Consider the following 26,258-nt stretch of genomic DNA (forward strand, 5'->3'; position numbering starts at 1 on the left):
TTCATAAAAACTTTCCCCTACTACCTACACCCACACCTCCCTTCTTTACCATGACTCACTGACAACTGCTCAGTAAATACTTGGGAAAACTACAGGCCACCACCCTTCCCTACTAAGAAGTACATGTGGGGGATGGCTTTCTTCCAGTTTAATATAGCTTAAGGGTTGTGATGAAGACTGATCCCTGAGGCCTTTTATGTGGGCCTGCCCTACCCCCACCCCAGCCTCCTATGTAATCGCCTGGTTAGGGTGAAATATTATAAAAGAAATTCTATTGAGCCTCATTTTGATATGTGCCATATCAGACAAAATCAGTTTTTGATATAAATGGATGTTCTACTGAGGCTAAAATATAAGCACAGTTAATATTTTTTCCATAAGCGCCAACAGCAGTCATGCAAAGGGGACATGTTCCTCTTAATGGGAATACTGTTCATTAGACTTGAAGGTAAGGCGAAAAGAAGGGAAGGCAATTTTATTCAAAAACCAAAATTTTATTGAATAGGATCAAGATAGGAGGGGAAATAAAAGGGGAGGTGTCTACACAGTCAGATTCTTGAGTGGTCCTCAGGTTTCCCTACCTGATGCTGACTAACTGAAAATACTGATTTTACCTTTATACCTCTAATAGGCATAACATCAGAATCTGTTCAACGTCTCCAAAGAAATATACAATTATTTCTCTTAGGTTCTATAGCTGTTTTTAAGGCAGTTTAAGTGCCTGCAATGGAAATGCACTGCATTTACTTTAGACTGAAGGTTTAGAAATTGGGGAATAAGTGGCCTAGAGGGAATGTCACCAACTCAATCTAAAAAAAGCCACAGATATCTTGGGATGGCTTTGCTGTATAAGAGTTGTTGCCAACAAGCTCCATTCAGGAGATCTGATGCAACGTCACAACCTAATTCATTCAGCTTTATAAAAACTTACGTATATTGGAAGTAAAAAACAGTTGGTGCCAAGGAACAGAAACGTTTCTAAAGAACATATTCAAACCTCTTCCTGTTGGTCAGACATGGAAGGTGAACAGCTAAAATTTAATAAATAATGTAATAATTATCTGGGGAAGTTAAGATTCTCTCACAATGAATGGAAAAACAGAAATGTGAAGTGTTTCAGGGTAGCCTGTAATAAGCAGCATTTGATGAGGAGATACAGAACATAAAAGAGAGGTCCATGAAGAAGCTGGAAAGTAAAAGCAAAGAACAAAGAAGAGGAATCAAGAAAAGGGGATTTAAAGAGATTAGCTTAATACTTAAAGGTGGCAAAACAGTCTAGATCCTGGTTAAATCAATGCACACACACATGCACACACACACACAGACACACACAGACACATGCATACAAACACGCACACACATTTTTACAAACAAAACTTAAATCCAGCTCTTCTCCATGTTTGAAATGCCTTTACCCCTCATCAACACCTAACTTCTTCTCAGTTTAACTCTCCACATTTTCCATGAAATATTTTATAACTACTCAGGCCTACAAAGACCTCTGTACTTCATGGCCATTTTTTGTACTTAGAGATTCAATCTTGCTCCTGATTTGCATTGTTTATGTCACATGATTATATAAAAGTCCTATATTCCAACTAGAGTGTAAGTTGGAGTCTCTTTTCCCATTCCTTGAATTTGGGCTGGCCTTGTGACTAGCTCTAGCCAACAGAATGTGGAAGAAGTGATATTTCAAGCATGGGCCTCAAGAGGTTTTCACACTTCCTCTTGCTCTCCTGGAACCCTGCCAGGAGGCCACGTGAATAAGCCTGGACTGGGCTGCTGGCTAGTGCGAGATCACAGGGAGCAAAGAAGAGTCGACTGAGCTAAGGCACGGGACCTCAGGCAAGCCAAAGCCCATCCGGCAGCTGATCTCAAAGTATGAGTGAGCTCAGCTGAACCTAGCCAATCTGTAGAAACTTGAGCTAAATAAATGGTTCTTGTTTTAAGCCAATGTTTTTGGGTGATTTGTTATGCAGCAAAAGCTACTGCAATAATTGAAACATACACAGTTGTTTTAGCATTCCAATGAAATACTTAATCATACTGTGCCTTATATTAGAATCAAGTATTTGCTGTTCACCTCTTTGTTACTGGAGGGCAGAGACTGTACTATATTCATTTGTGTATTCCCACAACACCTAAGTTGTGCTTTGTTCACAGTAGGCACTCAGAGTTTGATAAACTGAAATGAAAATCATCTGAAGTTCAAATTCTGGTGTTCATCAGCATAATTTACTTAATGTTTAACAACAGAAGAAAATACAAATCATAGTACTGCTTAAGAATCAAATAACTACTGAGGATCTACTATTGGCCTTGTGTTGTTATTCTCAATTATGAACCATTAAGGGCCAGCAATTATCAGTACTTGGAATATAAATGCTACTTCAAGATAGATAATAAATGAGCCTTTAAGTTGTCCTTCTCAAGATTTAGCATTAACCCAAATTTGGATTTTCATAGAAATATGCACATAGATTTGATACATGAATGTGAAGTTGTACTGCAATCGTACTTTTATGAGCTTGGGAATATAGAAATTATAAAGTGGCAAAGAAGAAGATTTTGATTTGCACTAATTCACATTAACAGCTGGTTTTCTAAACCCAGAAACCTGACAAATGAGCTATGTAGGTAAATATACTTTAACTTTGACGTGCTATAAAAGTGTAAAATATCATGAAAGCCTGTGTATTCAAAATGTCATTTCACTTTTTTCCTTAAGAAGTAGAAAAATTAGAATAGACAGGACGGCTCAGAAAGGATGAATAGTTTTGCTATCCACATCTAATTTGCTTCCTAATAAAATTCTATGGCTTTTAAATGACACTCTGCTATTATAGTCTATACAGATGAGTTCATCAAATATTCCATGTTTTGAATATTTTAAAAATTATCATTCAATTGATAGAGCCTGAAACACTGTAAAGCAAAAGAACACGAAAGCATGATCAGAATGAATATATTCATAAACCAATGAAGAAAATACACTCAATGACAGTAAAAGAATATCCTTGCTGCACTGAACTGGGGACAAATCCCCTTTTTGCATGGGTGCGCGTATGTATCCTATAACTTGCCTTAACTTTAACTTCTTCCTTTAACTTCGGCCATTCCTGATTAATATTGTTATCTTTGACTTATAAAGGGCATAATGGTTAAATCAGGTAGTAAGGTGGATAACTGAGTCAGGACCTTAAAAGGTTTAGACAGGCTAAATAAATAAGAATGATTAAAATCTGGTTTGTTAATAGAATGTCAAAAAGGAAAACGCAGACCAAAGAGAGTAAAGTCTTCAATTGTGGTGTATAAAATCAACCACATAAAGACTAGATATGGAATGAGTAACAATGCTACACGTGAAAAAGACTCAATTACTAGCAGATGGAAGCTCAATAAATCAGGATAGAAAGCCTGTCCCCCAAATTGGAGTGCATTAATAAAAATACAAAGAGTGAAAGGGTCAAAGTTAAGTGAGACATATTTTAGCCAACTTAAGAAATACGTTTCTTTCTTTCTTTTTTTTTTTTTTAAGAAATACGTTTCTTATAATCAGATTGTCTTGAGGTGGACCCTGCTGCTTTGGGGAAGCAAGTTCTCTTCAAGGAGAATATTCAAGCACAGTCTAGGGTGCTGTACAGGGATTCCAAGTGTCAAGCCAAAGGTTATATTACATGATTTTTAAGATTAGCACCCAGCCCCCAAATTCCATAACTCTATTTTAGGATTGCAAAGAGTACAGGCAAAAGGACACATACTCAAGGACACCTAGTCATGTCTCATTTGAGGTCAAGCTATCTCCTTTGAAACCACACTTTCAGACTTTCTATTATAATCGGCACATCTCTTATAGTTCATTAGCTGCTCACTTTAAAAATGATGGTCACTTTAAGTTATGAGAATGACTAAGATGAACTGCAAAGAGATAAATATTTTCAGCACGGGATGTGGAAAGGTAATTTTTGTCACACTGATTCAACCTACCTGAGGCCTGCTAATAATGAGCTAGGCAAGTTTTTCAAATGATCTAAGAAAAATGTAAGCTGCTTTAACAGAGACAGACATAAATAGAAATTAAGTGATAGACTGAATAGCAAGAGGCATATTCTTTCATGACTCAGTGAAATTTTGGAGTTTTGGTTTCTACTACTAAAACTTCGTAATCGGAACCCTCAGAACAAAACTGTAACAGAAAATAGGAACTTAAGCATAAGCAACAGTGCTCACTGAGAGCTCACAAGTACTTGAGCATTCATCCCCAGCTCAGATCCACCTTATTTTGGCTGTGTTTTCTAACTTACTCCCTTAGTTAACATTTTCTGTGAACACTAGTTGCTTTCCATAGGGACCAAAACCACAAACTCGAGAGAATGACCACACTTCCTTTCCGTGAAGAGTGAGAAGGGAAAAATTTTTCCTTGGATGTGTTTTTCCAATGAAATTCAATTTCTGCTTTCCAAGAAACGCCAATTGGCTCAGAAGTCTCTGAGAAGAAACAGTGCTGGGAAAGTCAAGCAGATACCGCTCCACAAAACCATAAAGCAAAATCCCAATCTTTCAGGTTTACATCAGCCAAGGGGTTAAAACCTGAACATCTCGGTTGAGTGGCTGAATCCACAGGTGGAAGGTGTTAAGTGTGGAAAGAGATACTCAGCTGCATTTGGGACCATGCTGGGAAAGCCTTTATGTGTAAGAGAACCCCCACCTCAACTCCTAAATATTAAGTTGACACACGTTTCTGGGACGCGGCCTGAATCCTCAAACTTTGGCGGGTCTATAGAGACACAATTTTCTGTTTTCTGCTTAACAGGGCTTTCCAGAATTGTCATCAGATGACAGATTACACCACCCATCCACAAGGATTCGGGGGTAGCTCAGGCCATCCATTATGGGTTAAAAGCTGTTCTAGCATGAATCGAGTCACAGTAGTAAGGAGACTACCAATACAAGGGGTCCTACAGCTTTAAGAAATACCCTGGGCATCTAAAAGTTCTCAGAATGCAAACTTTGTCAGCTCTGAAAACAAGAGGCACTGCATCATTATGGCAGGAGAAACAAAGCCAGCCCCCTTTTAAAAAACAGACAAAAAAAAAAAAGATTGTTTTAATAGGAGAGAAGCATCAGTCATTGATTCTTACTTCATTCACACTTTCTATCCAACCCCATCCATCTTCAGAGTGAAGAGATGACAGAGCCCAGTTAACTCTCTCCCTTTTTCGGCCCCCGCCCATACTGCTCCTCTATACCCAATCCACCAAGGCCTACCAACCCACCCTTTTCAATCTGCAAGCAACAGCTCTATCGCATGACTCTTTCTATCTAATGGGCTTGCAAAGCTCAGGTATACCTAAGTACCAGCTTTCATCACATTACTTCAGTAGGGTCGCCTGTCAGGTTAGCATGACTGGTCAGGGCCTTTGCTAAGTATCTAAAATGACCACTTAGTCACTCATGGCTGACCGCATTCTACAAAGGAGGGGATGGGAAGACTTAAGGCAACAGAAAAAAGTCAACAAACCAAACCAACGATCCAGAATGCAAAATATTTCATCTTTCTTAAATGCTACTGCCCTCATTATCTGCAAACAAAAGTCCTCTGGGCAGGCAGTCTCTGCATCAGTGCACCTGCTTAGCATTGGTTTGCTGAGCTATCTTTTTGCTGTGTCTGCAGAAGCCAACTATAGCACAATGGGTCACATCACTTGAGGGTCACTTGAGTCCCGCTACATTCTGGGTCCCTCCTCCCACCTCCTGCCTTCCCTTCCACCCACAAAACCTTTAACTCCACCATAGCTAAGGATCCCAGATAGCTAAATAAAAGAGGTGGCCTCAAACACAGGGAAAAACCCTTAGGTCTCCAGTGTGAATCGCCAACGCCAATCCCCCTCCCCTCCCCTTTTCCTTAAGACCTGATGGTCTTCAGTCACACATCTTAAAAGAAAAACAAAAAACAAAAACACAAAGACTTACTTGTCTCAAGTCGATGAAGGCCAACTGCAGCGTGTCCTCCTGGAACCCAGGCACCGGGCCGGATCTGGCAAACTCTGTGGGAAAGAAAAGAGGATAAAAAGCGCCTTTAACTAACCATGGACAGGGAGATTGGCAGACGGATGACAGGGAAGACAAGAGAGGCTGGGGGAGAGGAGGACCAAGCTTCTAAGGAGTCATGTCTCTCTCCCTTCAGCTTCTTTGTTTGCCCTTCAAAATTCGTGTCATCAAAACACCATTAATTCCAGCATCCTGACAGCAAGGAAACTGTACTAATTCGACCTGAAATTTATTCCCATGAGCTGCGCTGGGCTTCAGAGTATTTGTTTTGTGAATGGACAAACAACTTGCAAAGGAGGAGGGAGTGGGGGAGAGAAAAAAGTTTTTCCTCTCAACACAATAAAATCTTCAGCTGTGAAACTCTTTTCAGTTCCGAAAGCTATTTATATTTTAGATCGCTGAAGGAATTTTCTAATTTCACGCCTGTCACCTCATTCCCCAAGCATTTATCAAAAAATATTCCCTGCCACATCATTAATTATTCCCTCACTGATTATTTGTATTATCTCATGAGTGCATTATCGCCAACACACACACAGACACACACTCACACACACACACACCAGCAGCAGAGGCTGCCCCAATCTAGTGCTTGGCTCTTCAGTAAAAGAGTACTGCAGATATGAAAAGACCCATCTAAATAAATCTCACAGCAAAAACTTAGGAAACATTTGTACATGTCCATCCTCCCAGTGTATTCTTTGTTCTTGACTTCTACTTCTATTCCACTCTCAAAAATTCTTTTTTCTCTTCCTTCTATCCCAATTTAGTCTTAGGTCAAAAGAGACCACATGAATGCTATTTGCAATTTACAGTAGCGCCTTGGGTACATGCTCAGTTTATGACTCTGGCTTCTACATTGTTAATAAGAAGATAACTGCACAGGGCTATAGGGACAAATACTAGTAACAGTTAAGAATGTCAGATTTTATTGTCCCTAAGCCCTGCTTATTATGCAATCAAAAGGTCTTGTTTAAGCCCCTACATACACACAAGACACACACACACACGTACATACAGAGCAAATTCAAAAGTTGGACAGTTACTAACTATGCCTTGAATTCTCTCTGTGAAGCCAAAGTATGATAAACATTTAACATCAATCTACTATTTACCTCAAAAATAACAAGTATCTGCTCAAAGCAAATATGAAAAGGAATGTTTTCCTTTCAATTATATTTTTCTTCAGGAATGAATTTAAGAAATTATAGAAAGTTGGTATCATATTAGTCTTTTGAAATTAAATAAAATCCATCAAGATATTTGCATATATGTCTGGAAAATTACTTCAAACAACTAGTAACTGCATAGATTCAAATGATGATTTATGAACAATGACAGGAATTTCTGTTCCTTAAAAATATTTTCCATCTAGGAAATGTCTACTAGGTTTTCATAAAATCCTTGACCTACTTTAAAAAATGTTATCAAGGTAAGTTGCAGGGAACACAAAAACATTATGTGAAATGAAATTTAAAACAAGTTATTAAACGAATTGTATAGAACACAAAGTGTTGTACAACTGTAACACAAAATATTCTTCTTCTAGAGATTTTAAATAAAAATGACTCAAATGGAAGGAGATAAACGACATAGAATGATTAGCACATTAAGTTTCTATTTACTTTGGAAAGAAAATTTATATGCCATTTATAAATGAATTCTATATGTATAGCCCAAATGATTAAAGTTTTAAAAAAGTAAAGTTCTAAGACTATACAAATACATGATGAGAGCCATGTTAATAAAAGCTTGACAGAATCCATCCTTCATATCTTACAACAGCCATTATCTGTGATAACCTTGTATATGGCCACTGCTCAATTACAAGTACAACTTTCCCATACTATGCTCCTGTAGAAAGCAGTTCTTTGAATTATAGCCACAGCCACTCTTTTTGTCTTGACTGTCAGGTGGTCAGCTTAAATAAGCTTCCCATGCCTGGTAGTTTCATCCAAGGTTGGTAGATTATCACTGTTGCTCCCGTATGACATAACAGCTATGCTGCATCATCTGAAGTCCTCTCTGTCAGTAGGAACCCTACTTGAGTCAAGATGCAGCAACTATCACGGTGTTCTGCTGCCCTACACATGTTCAGTTCAACAGGATTGCCCTATGATACATGGTTCGAATGCTTGAGAGGTGGCTACACATGCTTGAATCTCCTTATTGGGCATGCCCCCTGGGGTTGACATGATGCTGATGAAACCACTCAGGAATCTGGATGTGATCCGTATTTAGTCAGAGCTGTACTTTATAGACCTCATTTTATGACACACTGAACCTTCCAGGTTCCCAGAGGACATGGTGGCCTTTTAGATTTGATTTTCCTTTTATAAATCAGGGAATGAAAATTACATCATGTGTGACAAAGTAAAGAGATTAATTTTTGTGTATAGCTTATGGAAATGTTTAATTACTATATATTCAACTTCATATTTACATTTTTTTCTCATTGTTTTATATATGTAATTCTTGTCTTCCCATGTAGGCAGTAAAGTCCTTAGGGATAAGGACCATATCACAGAACGTAGCAAGTATTAAAAACAGTAGATGTCCAACAAATACTTATATATTAATTTACAGAAATAACAAGATTAACTAATTACACATATTCTTTACTGCCAAGGAAAATCTTTGGATTGCAATAGTAGGGTGCCTTTAACCTGAGTATCAATAAGTAGGCTTTAGGAATTTATAAGCTCCCTAAAATTAGATGCCCAATGATTGAGGAGATGGGCTTTGGGTCATAAAAATCAGTTTGAGCTCCAGTTACTAGCTCTAAGGCCATGTGCAAACTACTTAATCTCCTTAAAGCTTCAATGTCTTTATCTCAAAAATAAGGGTAACAGTATATTCCTTATAGTGCTGCTATGAGGATTAAGTGAAACAACTATGTAAAGCAGTTGGCAGAGTACCTGGCATATCATAATTGATTATCATTACAATTAGTTTTTTGTGGGAATATGTGTTTCTCTGTGAAGAAGGTTCATATCTTTTATTGACTTCTCAGAGGGTTGGTGACCAAACAAAGGTCAAGAGACATTATTCTATACCCAGGACAAAACATTAGAAGAAATTCAGCCACTATTCAGTTATGAGTTAGTGAGTTGGTATTGAAAATTTATAGGCAAATATTTAAGTGCTTCACTTAAAGGAAGCTGATATGACTAATTACTAGTGTATTAGCCACAGCACAGTAATTTTCACTGGTATTATTTTAGAAATCAATAAATGCATGAAATAGGTCTCCCATAATTTTGTGATTCAATTATTTCCTTTAAAACATGACTGTTCTTCTACAGCCAATTTTTTCCATATATGAAAAATGTTAATAGTGTAAGAAAGTGTGAATATTTTTTTAAATTAAAGTTTGTATTTAGTCTGACGTCAACTATGTAAAATACAATATGAATAGAAAACACGACAGTAAGCATTTATTTCATAATATTAACTGAGGCTGTTAAAGAGAGGAAGATTACAAGGGATTTTATTATTCTTTACATTTTATAAACTTTAAAAATGAGTAGAGACCACTTTTATAATCAGAGAAAAGGAAATAGAAGGACACACACACACACACACACACACACACACACCCCTAAAAATTATTTAGTGCTATTTTCTCTAGTAATAAGAGATAGAACTTGTTCAAGATTTAGAATTATAGGCAGCTGGGATTGATTTGCACACCCATGTCCTCAGAGGCTGCTTGATAGAGAGAAGGAAAACTGCACATGGGAGGGGACAAGGAGCCCCAAGTCTGCGGACACATATACAAACTGATTATATGTACACACAGAAGCTTTTCTTTAGAATCATGAATAAAAACTTTCCTTCTTTTGACATCATAAAAAGGAGTACATGTCTGTACTAGTGGCCAAGTGGAACCAATGGATATATGGGGCACAGTGAAAAAGTCTCTTTCTGGACTTGTCTCTGGATTCCAAGGTCTGTGGTATGTTTTCAGTCTCTAAGTGGCTTAAGCCAGTGCCAAAGTTTCCAAAGGCTGGAGTTTGACAGAGTGGCCCTCCACTTAACACAGAACCAAATCCTACCTTTGACTACCTTATGTTATGTGGGGACTGAATCAAGGTTCCAATGAGGCTGGCAAGAAAGCTTCCTCTCGGAAAACTTGTTCAGGTTAGTGGAGCCCCTGACCAGCACCCAGCCATCCTTCAGAGAGCTCGGCTCTCCCCAGCAGCTCTTCCCTGCCCTTGTCCAATCACAGTATGGACAAGAGTTGAAGCTGGGATCAGGGCCTGCCTCCAAGATCCAATTTGCAAATGTGAAAAATCTTTTAATGAGATAAATTTTCATTTTAAAAAAATTAAAAGGAGGTGTACAAACTTATAGGAAAGAAGGCATATTGTTAAGTGAATGTATAAAGAGGGAAAGAAAATAAGAGGTATAAAGGTATAAAGAGGGAAAGAAAAAACCCCTCACTTAACAAATATCCAACATTCCTTCACATTCTCATACACACTTAAATCGATGAGGTGTGGCAATTGTTTTTAAAGCAATATTAATTTCTCAAAAGTATCCTATAGTTTTACATTTCTAATAATCTTCATATAATAATGAAATAAAATTGCCAAAGTAGAAAAAGGAGGGATTCCACTAATTTCAAAATGCTTTCTACACTGCTTGAAGGCTGGTCTTAAAATTAACTGCCGCTTAGATGGGAGGAGGAAAAAAATGTTTAAATCAATTTAAAAATTATCTGGTACATTCATATTTGGCTGAGGAAAACAAAATATAAATTTTATAAAGAGCAGAGAACCCTAATTAGAATAAAACGGGAAAGTCAGAGTTAGAAGGGGCTTTGAGGAATCAAAATGACTGCCTTACAGCCAGAGAAAAGTACTCTGGTTTTTCAGAGTTCAAGGCCTTGAGAGAGAAGAGGGAAGTGAATGAAACTCAGAAAGGTTAAAAGGCTATAGGGAGGGGGAAGAGTAAGCTGGGACGAAGTGAGAGAGTGGCATGGACATATATACACTACCAAACGTAAAATCGATAGCTAGTGGGAAGCAGCCGCATAGCACAGGGAGATCAGCTCGGTGCTTTGTGACCACCTAGAGGGGTGAGATAGGGAGGGTGGAAGGGAGACGCAAGAGGGAGGGGATATGGGGATATATGTATACGTATAGCTGATTCACTTTGTGTTACAGCAGCAACTAACACACCATTGTAAAGCAATTATACTCCAATAAAGATGTTAAAAAAATAAATAAATTTAAAAAATAAAAGGTTATAGGTGAAGTTGGCTGGTGAGGACCTGGAAAAGCTTAACTTATGCGTTCGTCTCACTCTTTTTTTTTTTTTTTGCCCCTACTTGCATGTAGGGTTCCCAGGATACAGGACTTTTGTTTTTGTTTTTTTTTGCGCTACGCGGGCCTCTCACAGTTGTGGCCTCTCCCGTTGTGGAGCACAGGCTCCGGAAGCGCAGGCTCAGCGGCCATGGCTCACGGGCCCAGCCGCTCCGCGGCGTGTGGGATCTTCCCGAACCGGGGCACGAACCCGTGTCCCCTGCATCAGCAGGCGGACTCTCAACCACTGAGCCACCAGGGAAGCCCAATACAGGACTTTTAACACTGGTGTGGTAAAAAAACGTTGCCTGCTATTTCAGTAAACAAGAATGTTGCCTGCCATTTTGGTAAACAATGAATGTTACCCACCATCAGCCACCAACCATTGCATCCACCCTAGACAGTGTGCCCTGAAGAGATTTCAGGATGAAGGAAAACAGGATACTGGCCCTGGATAGTTAAGATGCATATCAAAGGAATAATTTCTATGAGTCCAGACTCTTGCATCTTTCCATACATAGAGAAGCACTAAAATCATTAATTTGAGATGTCTGCTTTTTGTGATTAGCTATAATCTATTGATGTTTGACTCCATGTTTGTTTGTTTGTTTCCAGCAAAAACTCCTATATGCCCTGACTCCTCCCTTTACCTCTTTGGAACAGTTCTATCTGAGAGGTGTCTCCCGGGCTTTAGTTCTCAGTAAGGTCACCAAATAAAACATAACTCTCAAAAAAAAAAAATGACTGCCTGAGTCTGTAATCTGTATATCTAGACAGGACATTTGAGAATTTATCAAAAGCAAGCTGTTGGAAACAGAATATAAAAGTAATTCTTCTGAATCTTTGCAAATTGTCCATAGAACAAGAATAATTTTCAAAGGAGATGAGCAAGGTAAAATTTATTTCAGAAAATCAAAACTAGTACAATATCTGGGAAATAGGTAAAATAGCAATTCTTAGAGGAAAAGCTAATTTGCTCAAATAAGAGAAAGTTGAAAAGGTAGTGGGCAAAATTTTAACCAGAGGTTCCTGGTTAGTATCATATACTATTGCTCCCAGTGAAGTTCCAGGTCAGACAGTGGACAAGATAGCATCACCAGCCTTCACTGAATGGATTAAGGGTTTGGTTTTTGGCCAAAATGTCAGGTAAGAAAGAAAAGTCAGTACTCTGGAGCCCAAAGTATGTTGGGTACTTGTTTATATCTTAAGATCATGTCAGGTCACATGTGGTTTTTGTGGGATTAAAAAAGTAAGAGCTGCTGTTGCTGTATTAATATAATGGTTTCCTGGTATCTGGGTCCCTGGAGCAACAGATAAGGAGTATGCTAGACTACAAAGTGTGGCTCCGGGGAAGCTAAAACCTTCTTGCATCACTTCACAGTGGCTCCACTAAGCTAATTAAAGAGAAGAGTTGATGGACTCCACAGGGACTTCACTCGAGGCCCTGCTGGTCAGAGAAAGGTCAGCCAGAACATAAGGAAGTAAGTACTAAGGAGAGAGCTATCAAGGAGACAGAAAAAGGGAGGGAGGACTGGTGGGAGGGAAAAGTTCCTTGGAGATTCAGCTGACTATACTTGTATAAGTTTACTTGTATGAACACGTGATCATAAAAAATAGTTACCTTAAAAAAAAATAGTTACCTTTAATTATCTAGGGTATAATTCTGTGATGTAAATTTTTCTTTGTTTTTACATATTTTAAATAGGTAACTCACTAGATCTCCTACCTCAAGAAGGGCAGAGAAAAGTCCAGTCTAACTAACCTATTCTGAGTTTCCGTGTGAGAAATATGATTAAAACTGATAATAACAAAGTCTGATAGCAAATGCCAAACCAGTACTCTAAACAGATTTATAAATTGTTTTCAAAGTTTAATTCTCCTAACTCCTTTTGCTCTAAAAGACAACTGAAAACTAGGACAGATAGACATAGCTTTTTAATTAGTAAGGGATTAATCCCCTATAAGCTAGGAAATGGCCACAAGCATGAAGAACTTTCATGATGATGCTGAGTAAATAAGCCAATCAGTCTCCATCTGGCTGTCCCTTATACTGTACCACTGAGAGGAAATGAGGGTTCAGGTACTGGCAGTGACTGGTGTCAATGACAATATACATTCCCCTGGAGAGAGTAGCTGTCTTATGTGGAATAAACCTAGAAAATTCGAGAAGCTGATTTCTATGCCTTGCCTAGCGTACCTAACATATAAGAAAAATCTGTAAACAGTTTAATGAAATTAATTGGTTGAATCTAGCAAAGCAAATTAGAAAACAATTTTATTCGAGATTTAAAAGAAGGAGATGACATAAATTCCTACCATGTCATGGAGTCCAGGAGGCCACTGGGTACTGTTCTTTGTTTAAGGAAATAATATTTTAAATGGTGGATAAGAATACTTTAGCTGTATTCACCAAATTAAACAGAGTATCTTTTGCACTGCAGAGGAAGAAGGTTAAGGAAAGCCAAGACCATAACAAGTGGCAGAACAATGTCATGCCACATGGCACTGGACTTTCCCTTAATATTCCACAAATAATCACCAAAAACATAGCACAAGATGTCCTAGCACTTGCGTTTACAACCTAGAATCCTAAAGCTGAAAGGAGCATTTGTAATTACTGAGGACGTTTACAGAAGAAAAAATTAAAAAGCAAAAAAGGTAAGTCAGTGAACCAGATAGAACCTAATCCCTCTGTCTTTCTATTATTTCAATATGCATCCCTGATCTAGAATGTCTAAAAGCAAATATTCACTCTACATGTTCCATATATATATATATATATACACACACACACACACACACATATATGTATATATGTATGTATCTATATCTTTTTCATTTAGAGAATAAAATCATAAAAATATATAGATCTGTGTAAAGCCACAATATTCCTCTGAAGTTCCCAAATGCTTTGCAATTTTGCAAAATAAGGGCCAATTTCATAATAGATCTTTTAAAAGTATAGTGAAAAGAAGCCTCTCCCAATTAGCAATCAGCAGTGCTTCTGTGCATCTCTAAGAAAACTGAGGATCTGCCATGAAAGGCGTGGGTTTCCTGAGAGATGAGAAAGACTTGTGTTCTGAAGTAGTAACTTTGTATCCTTGATATTTTTACTCTGCTTTCAATGACTTAATCTTATCCGTGTGTTTGTTCAGCACTGATTATTCTGCTGTATGAACATAGACTCAGAGCTAAGCTATCTGAAATTTTACATTGAGAAGGATTCTGTAGGGCATTTAACATAACGGTGAAAATCAATTCTCTAGAAAAGCACTGTCCAAATAGAAGTGTGAGCTGCATGTGTAATTTCAGAATTTTTAGTAGACAGGTTAAGAAAACAAAAATTAATTTTAGAATTAATAATATTATACCTTGTTTTACCCAATATACCTAAAATATATTAATTTCAACATAAAATTAGTATTTTAAAAATTTTTCATGAGGTTTTTTCAAAATCCAGGATGTATTTTACAATTAGAGCACAACTCATTTCTGAGCTGCATGTCAAATGCTCCAATAGCCACTTGTGGCTGGTAACTATAGTACTGGACAGCACAGCTTTAGATGATGTTGACTGTAAAGAATGAAAACTAAAATGAAATGTGCAAAGAATGATTTCAGACTTTGAAATGACAAGGAAAGAGCACTCCCCAAATTCATAACAATATGAATTCCATTTTTACATTGGCTATGAAATTAGTATTGAAGCAAATATTCCTGACACTACACAATGTCTTCTATGCAGCCCATATTTTAAAAATAGGTCAACCTCTGAGAGAGCTATATACTTTGTATGCTCTTCACTGTGCCTGTCAATAAATTTTTATATTACCTCTTTATTAATTCTTATGCTAGTATTCTCACCTTTCTTCTCTTCATCCCATTTTCTTTTCTTATATCTAATTTATTATTTTTTTCAACTTATCCTACTGAAACTGGTCTCAAATCATTTTTGGAATGATTCGGGCATAATTAAAAAAAAATAATAATAGTTGAGCAGCATATGTTTCTGGACAAAGCTCTTGGGTTCTCCATTTCCCCAGCAAGTGATACCAGCAGCAATCCTGATCTATGACTGCAAAATGTTTTGTAAGTATACAATACAAAACAAATGCTGACTCATTAAAAGGAAAAGTATCAAGACACTGTCAGCGCTCTTGAACAGGGTGGAGGTATGTCACACAAAGCTATGAAAAATACTTAAAGAGAAATGATTAAGGTAGGTTCCACATAGGATGTTTCCCAAGCTAAAAGAGCTAGATTTTTTAAAAAGTCAATTATGATTCTTTCTAAACTGAAAGCAGATAGTTAATGCTTCTTTGGTATACATATCATGGATAGACTCACAATTTGCCAGGAAAACTGAGTCTCATAGTCTAAGCTGATGGATGTCCACAGAAAATGGATATACTAGCTAAGGTAACTGGGATTCCAATCCTTTCTAGAATTTACTTATGTGACCTTGTGCCAATCACATAAGTTTTTAGTGCCAGATGTCTCCTCTGTAAAATGAAATTAATAATATTTCACTTGCTTAAAGCTATGCGACTGAATCAAATATACTCTTGAGGTCTATTGTATAACAAGGAATATATCTGGTCTTTGGTCCCAGCTCCTGACACAGAGTTTCAAATACCCTTGAAAGGTCCTGAGCAATAGGAAAGTTCCTGAGCAATTCACAATCAGCTCCTTTTGACCATACCTAAGTTTATGCTGAAATGACTCCTGTGGGCCCCTAGGTAGTTTTAAGGGAGGGGCTGGACAAGCCAGAAAGACCAAGCCTGTGACTAGAGGTTTGAAACTTTCAGCCCCACCCCCAGTCTCCAGGGAGGGGAGGGGAAGGTGATTGATTTCAATCATGTGGCCAATTATTTATTCAATCATGCCTATGTAATGAAACCCCCATATAAAAACTCTGGACACTGAAGCTCAGTGGATCAGGAATTCCTGATGGGTGAACATGCTGATGTGCTGGAAGGTTGACATGCCTGGAATCCTAAGGACAGGTCATGGAAACTCTGTTCTGCCCCCTCCTCCCTAGGATCCTGTCCTATGCATCTCTTCCATTTGGCTGTTGCTGACTTACAGCCTTTATAATAAAACTGTAATCATAAGTACAGCATTTTTGGTGAGTTATGTGAGTTTTTCTAGAGAATTACTGAACTGAAAGGAGATGTGATGAGCCCCAAATCTGTAGTCAGCTAGGAAGAAGTACGGGTGGCTTGAGGTCACCTGTGACTTGTGGCTGATGCCTGAAGAGGGGCAGTCTTGAGGAACTGACCCCTTACCCTGTGGAGTCTGCACTAACTCCAGGTAGTTAGTGTTAGAACTGGATTAAATTGTAGAACACCCAGTTGGTGTTGGAAAACTGTTGTTGGAACACAAGGTCCAATCCAGATCAAGCACATTACAACTTGATATTGAGTCCATTTTAATATCTAGGTTATAGCCAGATGTGTCCCAGCATAAGTAATGTGAAATTTACTGGAATTGGATACAATAAAATAATACTATGCTTTTTTTTTTGCCTACATGGTCACTTCTTCAATGAATCAAAAAATTTAAAGATATTACACTAAAGCAAGTCTTCATTATGAGAGATCATTTTTAAAAAATTAATTAATTAATTAATTTATGGCTGTGTTGGGTCTTTGTTTCTGTGCGAGGACTTTCTCTAGTTGTGGCAAGCGGGGGCCGCTCTTCATCGCGCGGTGCGCGGGCCTCTGACTATCATGGCCTCTTGTTGCGGAGCACAGGCTCCAGACGCGCAGGCTCAGTAATTGTGGCTCACGGGCCCAGCTGCTCCGTGGCATGTGGGATCTTCCCAGACCAGGGCTCGAACCCGTGTCCCCTGCATTGGCAGGCAGATTCTCAACCACTGTGCCACCAGGGAAGCCCCAAGAGATCATTTTTGATATGGCAAAATAAAAAGTTCTGCATATCTTGCCCAGAGAAAGATATTTTCTATATTCTCTAGCTTTGCTTCATATAATTATTCTAGTATTAGTTGGGAATTCCACCCCCTCAATGGAATTATAATGTAAAGTATTAAAACAATGGTCAACATCCATGTTAAATGTTTGTGAAAGATCAGTATGAACATAAATACTGGTCTGCCATTATGGTTACACAGACTAATGAATTTATTTTCAGAGGTCAAGATCTATCTTACTAGAGAATATAAACTTTGCCACTAAGAGCTCAGTTTGGGGTGTGTTTTCCTTTTCTTTTTTTCCCCTAAAACAAACAAAAACAAAAGAAGGAGAAAAAGAGAATCTCTGTCAGTGAAACCTGAGACCTTAAGCTGGTAGTTACAAGATCAGGGAATTGACTGCAGACACAACAGGAACGCTAGAGGAAGCATTAGGCATTTTTAACTCCTAGGCACTGGTAAGAGAGGGGGAGATTAGTGTTTTAAGAGAATTTAGGTTAGTTGGAGAAAAAGGAAATGAAAATAGTTGTTTCTTAAGGTACCTAAGCAACTTCTTTCCATGATAAACGGGTGCTTTTAAAGGAATATCTTAACTACTAGGAAGTATAGGAGATAAATGAGCATCTCAAGTATTAAAAGCACTCCTGTCTTTAAAATGTTGTCTTTAAAATGTTTAAAAGCCCTCAAAAATGCTTTTCTACAGAAGAGTACAGAACCTCATCCTTTTCCCTGGTTAATTGCCTGGGCAGGGGCTGATGCTACACCTTGTTTCCATCCATTGACAGGCAGACAGCTGACAAAGAGATTCCTGTGAGTCAGAGGGGAAGGGCAGGCCTTAAGCCATGTGACTGCTGGGATGTGGTGAAAAACTGAGGAGCCTTGAATTTCTTCAGAAAGGCACATCATTCAGGAAGAAAGGGCAGAGAAAGACAAAAAGAAGAGAAAGATTACCAGGCAAATTTTACTGACACCCACAAAGAAAATAAAGTGTTATTTTTCTCCTATTCTTGGTTACAGTATATAAAATATTTGGTGTTATTTATAATTAAACAGTCCCAATTATTAGGCTTGAGAGAGGCAACTAAATAAACAACCTTTTCTTTCCTCTCTTTCCATGTCAATTTCTGAGTCTTTTACAAGCACTGATTCAGCTTCTTTATCTTCCATTCATCCTTCAACTCTCAGCAGTCTGGTCTATCACCCTACTTCCATTAAAAGTACTCTCTCTAAAATCTGCTTTGGATCCACTAACAATGATTATGTCTCCACATTTCCTTCTGGCTACCCCACTTCATCTCACCCTATTCTCTAGTCATAATGAACTAGTTTTAGTTCCCTAATATGCCATGTTCTTTATTTCCTCCCAGAATTTATACAAATACTTGCTTTTGTCAGAACACCCTTCCCAGCCTACCTCATCGTACTCGAATGGCTAATCCCTAGCCATGCAGTCCAATGGGATACCCTAGTCCAAACCACTCACATATAACAAATGGGTAAAAAGATTTTGAAAGAGATTAAGTGTGTTGTCCAAATTCACAGCTACTTAGTGATCAAAGACAAAGGCCTCAATTCACCCATACAAGTGTACATTATCCTACCAGAGACCCTACCATAAACCACCTTCTCCTCCCAGGAAAGGAGTAGAATATAGAAGTAAAATATAGATCAACCATCATTATAGAACATTATAGGTAAGACTTTAAAAATTCTATAAATTGACTCACTAGTTTCTGAAGACTTCAGCTTTTCTAAATGGAAGTGTTGGCAATGATATTTTCTTCACGTTTTCTAAATTCCAGTCTTAGAAACATGAAATTGGGAATGCTAAGGGGATTTTGTGGTGCCTCTCTCTCTCTCTCTCTCTCTCACACACACACACACACACACGCACATAAAAGGGAGGAAGAGAGAAAGGATAAATTTCTAACATTTGGAATAGAAAAAGTAGACTAGATAGATGATTTAATTAAAACAACAGAACTCAAATCAGAATTTGTTAACTGCTGAAATACTAGAGCAGGTAATAGTGGAAAGGACTGAAATTTATTTCTTTTAAAATGTCTCATAAAAATTAGGACTTTAGTCAGTTTTTTAAGATGTATAAGGTACTGTTTCCACCTAAAGGCAGCAGATGGCTAGAATGTTACAGGAATTTCTTGTAGGCTTGAGTAGAAGTCTGTCAACTTTCAACTATTATAATAATTTTTAAATAGACATGGTATTTAATATGATTTCCTGGTTTACACCTTATAAAATGGCCCAGTTAAAATAAATAGTTTACTGGCCTCAGCCCCAAAGACATGAAGTGAGGGCCAAAGAAAATATAAAATGTATAAAATGTCCCAGTGTAAACACCTTGAGACAAGAGCAGTGAATGCATCAGATATTCCTGGGAGAGTCTGGCTTACTACAAACATTAGGATTTTAGCCTATGTGAGTAAAAGGGAGGTGCAAATGGCTTGATGGAATGAGGTAGCGGTGCTAAGGAAATAATTTTCAGCTGAGGTGATGTTTGTAGCTAGCTGATATAGCAGAAAGAGATGGCCATACGTTGCTCTGGTGCTAATGGTGAGGTAAGGTCTCTGGTTTGCAATGATTAAGACAAGCTATTGTTTCAATGGGCTCATTTCTCCATGAAAATGCTTCTGGGTGTTTTCAAGCAAATCATGAGGATTAATGAAAATTTTTAAATAATTGTTTTATAAAGTTTCTAATAAAGGAATAGTAAAAAGGCTTCGGAGATTATGAAATTGTTATAACATACTCCTTTAACTTTAGGAAAAGTCTTTTTACCAAGTCTGGAACCAGGCTTAAGTAATAGGAAAACAGCAATAACCACAATATATTTTTAAACTTTTTCTTCTTTGAAATGGCATTTCTTAATCTTTCTAGTCCCTGAAACTTCCAAAGTGTGTAAGGTCTCAAAGAAAAATCTAAACAGTTTCTAAGAGGAATCAGCCACTGTCCTTATTTAGAGCTGGGATAAGTACCGCATTTACCAAAGAGCCAAACAGAATTTAGGGTATTGGGAGGTTTGCCTCAGATAAAGAAGCTTAACTGGGTATTATGATTCTTCATGTAGCAGGTCCTTTGTACTTCCTCATCACTTAAATGCCTCACAAACAATCCAAGGTAACATTTGCTACCAGAAAAAGTACTTTGTCTCTGTTGGCCAATCTCTGGAAGCCAAGAGCAGGGTTTGACAGTGATATATAACAAGGTTAGAGCAGCACGATCCATCTCCATTCGCTTGACAAGGATGGCATCTTAGGCCATGGTGAGGAAGAGCAGGTTGCCCGCCTTCACTGCTCAGGTTGGCAGCACCTACTATCAAATGACTGGGTGTCTGGCAATGGGCTCAGAGAGACAATGACTGCCTTATCTCCTGGAATTCAAGGAACTTCAGCTCACAGACCAAAATAACTGCTGAGTGGGCACTACTCACTGATCCATGTCTGAGAAAAGTCCTTCCGGAGGGTACAGGGTCCATCATCCACAGTCAAAGAGAAGTGACATGGCCATTTAAATGGCAGGGAAGCCCTCTGTTTGGGTTTTTCATGGCATAAGAAAGGCACATCATAATAACATAGCATAATAGCATAGCACCTAGGATGACAACTACTGCCTGTTTTTGACAGAAGGAAGATATTTGCAGTTTGTGCTCTTCCCACACCATTTTAGAGCTGAGAATCCAAGCTCAATCCTGCTTTTAAAAAGAACGGGTAAGGGCCTGGGAAGTGGGAGAGAGACAAAGCCATACAGTCCATAAGTATCTGGGGAAGCTTTTGCATAGATTGACTGAGAGCTGTGTGTCTGAGAAAGTACCAGACTATGGCCTCTATTTTCATCCTACAAATTCCCACTGCACTTGAGTTTTAAATCTGGTTTCTTGTATAGAATATCTACAGTGTTCCAGGTCTTGCAGAGAAAACAAGGAATGAAGAGAATGAATGAAATGTTGATAACCATAACTATATATAATATATATACATATATAATTGCCAACTTAATGATTCTCCCTTCCAAATTTGTAAGTTTCACTGCAAATACTGAATCAAAATGAGAATTAGAAACAAGAATACAGAACATAACTGAGAAAAGGGGAAAACAAATGATAAAATAAATAAAGAAGGATGTGCTCTAACAAAGACTGGCTACCCAAATCCCTATATCCATTTAGAGAATAGAGAATGAAAGCATTTTTGTAAAGAAGAAACAAAAAATATTTTTTCTGATTCCATTAACCAGTCAATCAACCAAAAGACAAAATTCATTAGCCATAGAGCTTGTCTCATAGAACAAGTTATCGTCTCCATCACATTAAAGCAACAATAACTAATTATCCTTAGATTTTCACATGTGCAGAACACTGCAAATTATAGGAAGCAAGTTTATTTTTCTGCATACAAACTCCAAGTCTATCATCAATCTTTTTACCTTAATGTTTCTCAGATGGAAGAAGGCAGAACAGGAAAGCTTGTTTTAAAATTATAATTCAGAAAGATGAGGCTGAGGATAGAAGCTAAGGGATCTGAAATCAATGATACTGAAACACACAAAATGTCCTTGAGTAGTCTACAACAGGAAATTTGCATCTTCAGGAATTACATATCCTCAAACGAAGGAGGCATCTGTTATTTTGATATAACCTAGGAGATGAGGTTTAAAATTTTACTGGGCTCCAACTTTTTCCATTTGTCTCTCTTCAAACCCTATATTCTTAAAATGGCTCTCTTTTTAAGACTTGCAGAGGTACAATTAAGATAATTAAGATACAATTTGAAAAGTGTTATTCTGATAAAATATAAAATATATACTTTAATTGGAAAGGAAGTATTTAAATTCAAAACTTTTCACAAGAGTTCCACAGTATGTAATGATACCAGTTGCTACAACAATTTAACATTTCTAAGATTGAAGTATATCTCACAGAAAGCCAACTTGTCTTCTTTAAATCTATCTGTCATATCAGTATTATATTAGTACTCATGTCCTAATAACTAAGTTTCCAAAAGAAATGTATTCATACTCTTTAGACTCTTCTGAAATTCAGGACTGCTTAAGTAACACGTTTCATCATGGCAACCCTGATCTTATCCACAACCACACTGACATTTCTACAGGATACTATAGTGCTTTAGGTCTTCACTAGACAGCTTGCTTTCTTCCTAAACTAATATTATCCAAAAGTAAGTACCATAAAGCAGACTCTGAGAACAACTATAGAGAAAGTTTCTTTGAGAAAAAAAATTACTGACCCTATTCCAATGGTCATTAAATTTATGAGCTCCTGATGGTAATCACTCAAAGCCTGCTTTCTGCTTCCATATATTCTAAGTCTCTGATGAACATGTTATCATAATAACTATAATTAAAACTATAATAAACATATTTAATATTTACTAGTGGTTACAAATATATGTGTATTAGGATCTGTAAAGCATTTCATATGCATTATCTCATTTAATTTTTAAAACAACTTTCCATACACATGAAAATATCCACACAATCTTCCCTCCCATGATAAACTGTAATGTCTTAGAACTAAATGGAAACTCAGAAATCATCTAGCCAAGTGTTCCCATATTATAAATGAGAAGCCCAAAGTCCAAACAGGTTTAATGAATTCCTAAGATCACACAGCAAGTTGGTGGCAAAACTTGGCGGCAAAACAGCTTTCCTTCCAGCTTAGTACTCTTTCTGATGATGATGATGACACTTGACAATGAGGATGGCAGCTAGCAGTTACTGAGCATTTGTTATGTGTTACTTAATCATCTCAACAAGTCTGTGAGACAGTATAATTGTAACTTCATTTTATAAATAAAGATACGGTTAAGAAGAGGAATAAAGTATGCCCAAACTACTAAATATAATATATGATAACAAAAATCAGAGATGATAGAAACAGATTGGTTTCAAAGGTCAATCTGTTTTTATTACCTCTGATTTTAATTATTATATATTATACAGATGATATATTGAGAATTGACTGTTGGTGGCAAGAACGGCTTGATAATCCATAGAAGTTGGTGGTAGGATATGTGTACTCAAGTTGCCAATTGTACATCCTCCTAAGAGAGTATTCCTTAGGATTCCAACTACATCCTTGCTATTCATATCACATGACTTCCATCCCAAGCCACTTCCTACTTCTACTCCCTTCCATCTTCAGAGCTGACCAAAAAGATCCAGAAACTTAGGTAGTTGCTAATTGAGTCATTTTTATTCATTCAACAAATATTTATTAAGCAAGTACCATATGTCAGGCACTGTGCTAGAGGCTAAGGAGACAGGAGTGTGCAGACATGATCTGCTGTTTACCTTTTTCTTGGATCCTATGAAATCCATATATTCAAAATAAGCCCTCCTCTTTTCTTGAACTGTTTTGAATAAATTTTTGTTCCTTGCAAATAAACATAATTTAATTAAGACAGATTATTATGGATTGAGCTGGCAAAACAAAGACTTCAGAGAAAATGTAGAATATTTGGAACTCGTTAACAGGTGATGGCAGGGAAAAGGGCATTAAGACATCATTTCATTTCCCAGGATGAGAAGTCAACAGTCAGTGGAATGTGGCAGCCAAACTCATAATTAAGGTATTATCTTATGTCACCTGGGAACAAGTTCCCATTGAGGGCGAAGCTTTGGAGGACTAGGTTGTCCTGCCATTGCTCAATTTAAAGAAACTGAAGAATATGGAAAGCTTTCATGTGAAAGCTTTTAATAACACTGGGCAACTTACAATGAAAATGGGGCACTCTGGTCCTTGCTAGAATGCATAGCTCAAAAATCCAAGAAAACACAGAACCATCATGAGGCACTACTGTAATAATCCCCTTCTGTCTGCAGCTGGATAGCTGGGTGAGCTGAAAATCAAGAGCACAAACTGATCTATGAACTGATACACCAGCTGTCTTCATACTTTTACCATATTCCCTTGATAAATGCAAGGGTGCTAAGCGAAATTGTGAAAGCTTGATCCCTCAGCCTTCTCCAGAATGCTTTCGATTGTATCTCCCTTGCCAGAGAAGGGTAGCACTCTGCTCTGCTCTATCCCTTATTGAATCTTGTCCTGTGACTAGGACCTAAACACAACATGGGCTCAAGGGTGATAGCAAAATAAGAGTAGGGGAGAAAAGAATTATACTCAGAAGGGAATGTAAGAGTTTTCTAAGGAATTGCAGGAAAAAAAAACAAACAAACCTGTGTGGGTACACATTTTGTACTAGTTATTCAAGGATGACTAAACATAATTTTGAATGACAAATTAATTACTATTGGGCATCTTATCGGAGAGGCTTGATTTAATGTACGAGCTGGTAGTCACTTTAACAGTTTGTTTGGTAGGCTGATGCAGTTTGGGTTTAGTACTGGCTTAGTTATTAAGCACCAAAACTCCTTTTGCAAAAGGTAAACTTCAAAGGCTGCAAGAGAAGAATGATAGTAAGATCTGTCACATTTGCTTCCCTTATGCTTCTGACCAGGGTCCTGAGGACTCACTTCTCTTCTGTCTCCCTCACATCAGGAAGAGATTGGTAAAGGAACGCCTGAAGGCTTAAGACAGACTCTTGTGGGGAATGACCAATGGTGGATAATTAACTATATGGACGTGGAGAGTCAAAGATAGCTGGGATCAAGTAATGGAGAAAATAAAAATAAGTGAATACAGTCACCCCCAAATGGCAGGTGTTTGGGCCTGGTACTTAAGGTTCAGAGAGATCGCTTTACAAAGATTCCTTAGTTCAGAAGCCCCAGTGCAAAATCATAAGCAAGCCTATTAAGGTTTGCCCGATTAAGATTTGCTAAAACATCTCACATCTGAGTCAGAGGAGAGCCTGCTATACCACACAAGGGAACTTGCAGCCATTTTTTTTAGTGAGTATATACTAAGAGTTGGAAAATTCAAACTTCTCAGTCCTGGACTATTAGATCCTGACTTTTTTTTTTTTAGCCTTGAGCTAAAACTACTTCTCTAGGGATGCAGAAAGCAATCTGATCTTTCAGTTAGAGTGGGGTCTATGGAATTAAGTGACAAATGGTGTTCTGCTAATATTTTATATCATAGTAGGCTCAGTGAGATCATGAATCTACTCTAAAGTTGTTTCATTAAATCCTGAGTTTAGGCAGATTCTCCACATTGGTTTCCTGACCTGTAAAGTAAGGGCTATTATGGCAAGAAGGGTGAAATGAAAGGCTTTGGAGTCCTTGTTCCCAAGCTCATATTAACTTGACCATCAAAGAACTGAGAATTTGGCAAGATGCATTCTATTACCTTTCTGTACAGGGACTCGGTCTATTCTGTGCAAAAGGCGATGGGCCCTGCGAAAAGATGGATTACACTAAATTTTAAAAGATGCAATTGCTGCTGCATTTCCTCACAACCAAATGTCCCCTGGATCTGGATTAATTATATTATATTTTTAATATGCCAATCTTTTGAATAATATAGGAACCTGAGCAGACAACTAAAAACTGAAATATTTAACATTATAAACCATATAACAATGGAAGTGGGAAAGAAAACAAGACAAAAACACATGAAAGCACGTGCATAAAGAAGTGATAGCTGTAATAAATAAAATTTCCATGGCTGTTTACAAATGATTTTATGCGTAGTATCTTATTTGACTTCATAACAATACTGTGAGAAAACTATAGCAGGGATTAATATTTCTAGTTTACTGATGGACTCAGGGAGGATAGAGGAGTTGATTTATTCACTCCAATGGCTTGAATTATGATGCATAAATATGCTGAAGCTTCCAATCATCTCCAGCATGGATTACTGCAACAGCCTTATAACTGATCTCTGAGGCCCCCGACAAATTGCAGAGTTCCTTCCAAAAGCACAAATCTAATCAAGTCACTCTCCTATTTAACACCAATGGTTTCCCATTTTTTTTCAAGCTTCCAGCATGGTACTTTGCATGTAGTATCATGCAAAGTAGGGGTTGGGG

At 37.7% G+C, this 26,258-nt stretch overlaps 1 protein-coding gene across 2 annotated transcripts in view; it reads right to left on the reverse strand.

The window, feature by feature from the left end:
• EXOC6B (exocyst complex component 6B) overlaps positions 1-26,258 on the reverse strand; it is a 711,196-nt gene that overhangs the window by 163,007 nt on the left and 521,931 nt on the right. For both annotated transcript variants that reach the window (XM_082672238.1, XM_082672239.1), the window contains one exon: positions 5,974-6,047. In XM_082672238.1, the coding sequence (XP_082528364.1) occupies positions 5,974-6,047 (74 nt within the window). The remainder of the gene's footprint in view (positions 1-5,973; positions 6,048-26,258) is intronic.

The sequence above is a fragment of the Grampus griseus genome, assembly GCF_964374135.1.
Source record: "Grampus griseus genome assembly, chromosome: 15".
Taxonomy (NCBI): Eukaryota; Metazoa; Chordata; class Mammalia; order Artiodactyla; family Delphinidae; genus Grampus; species Grampus griseus.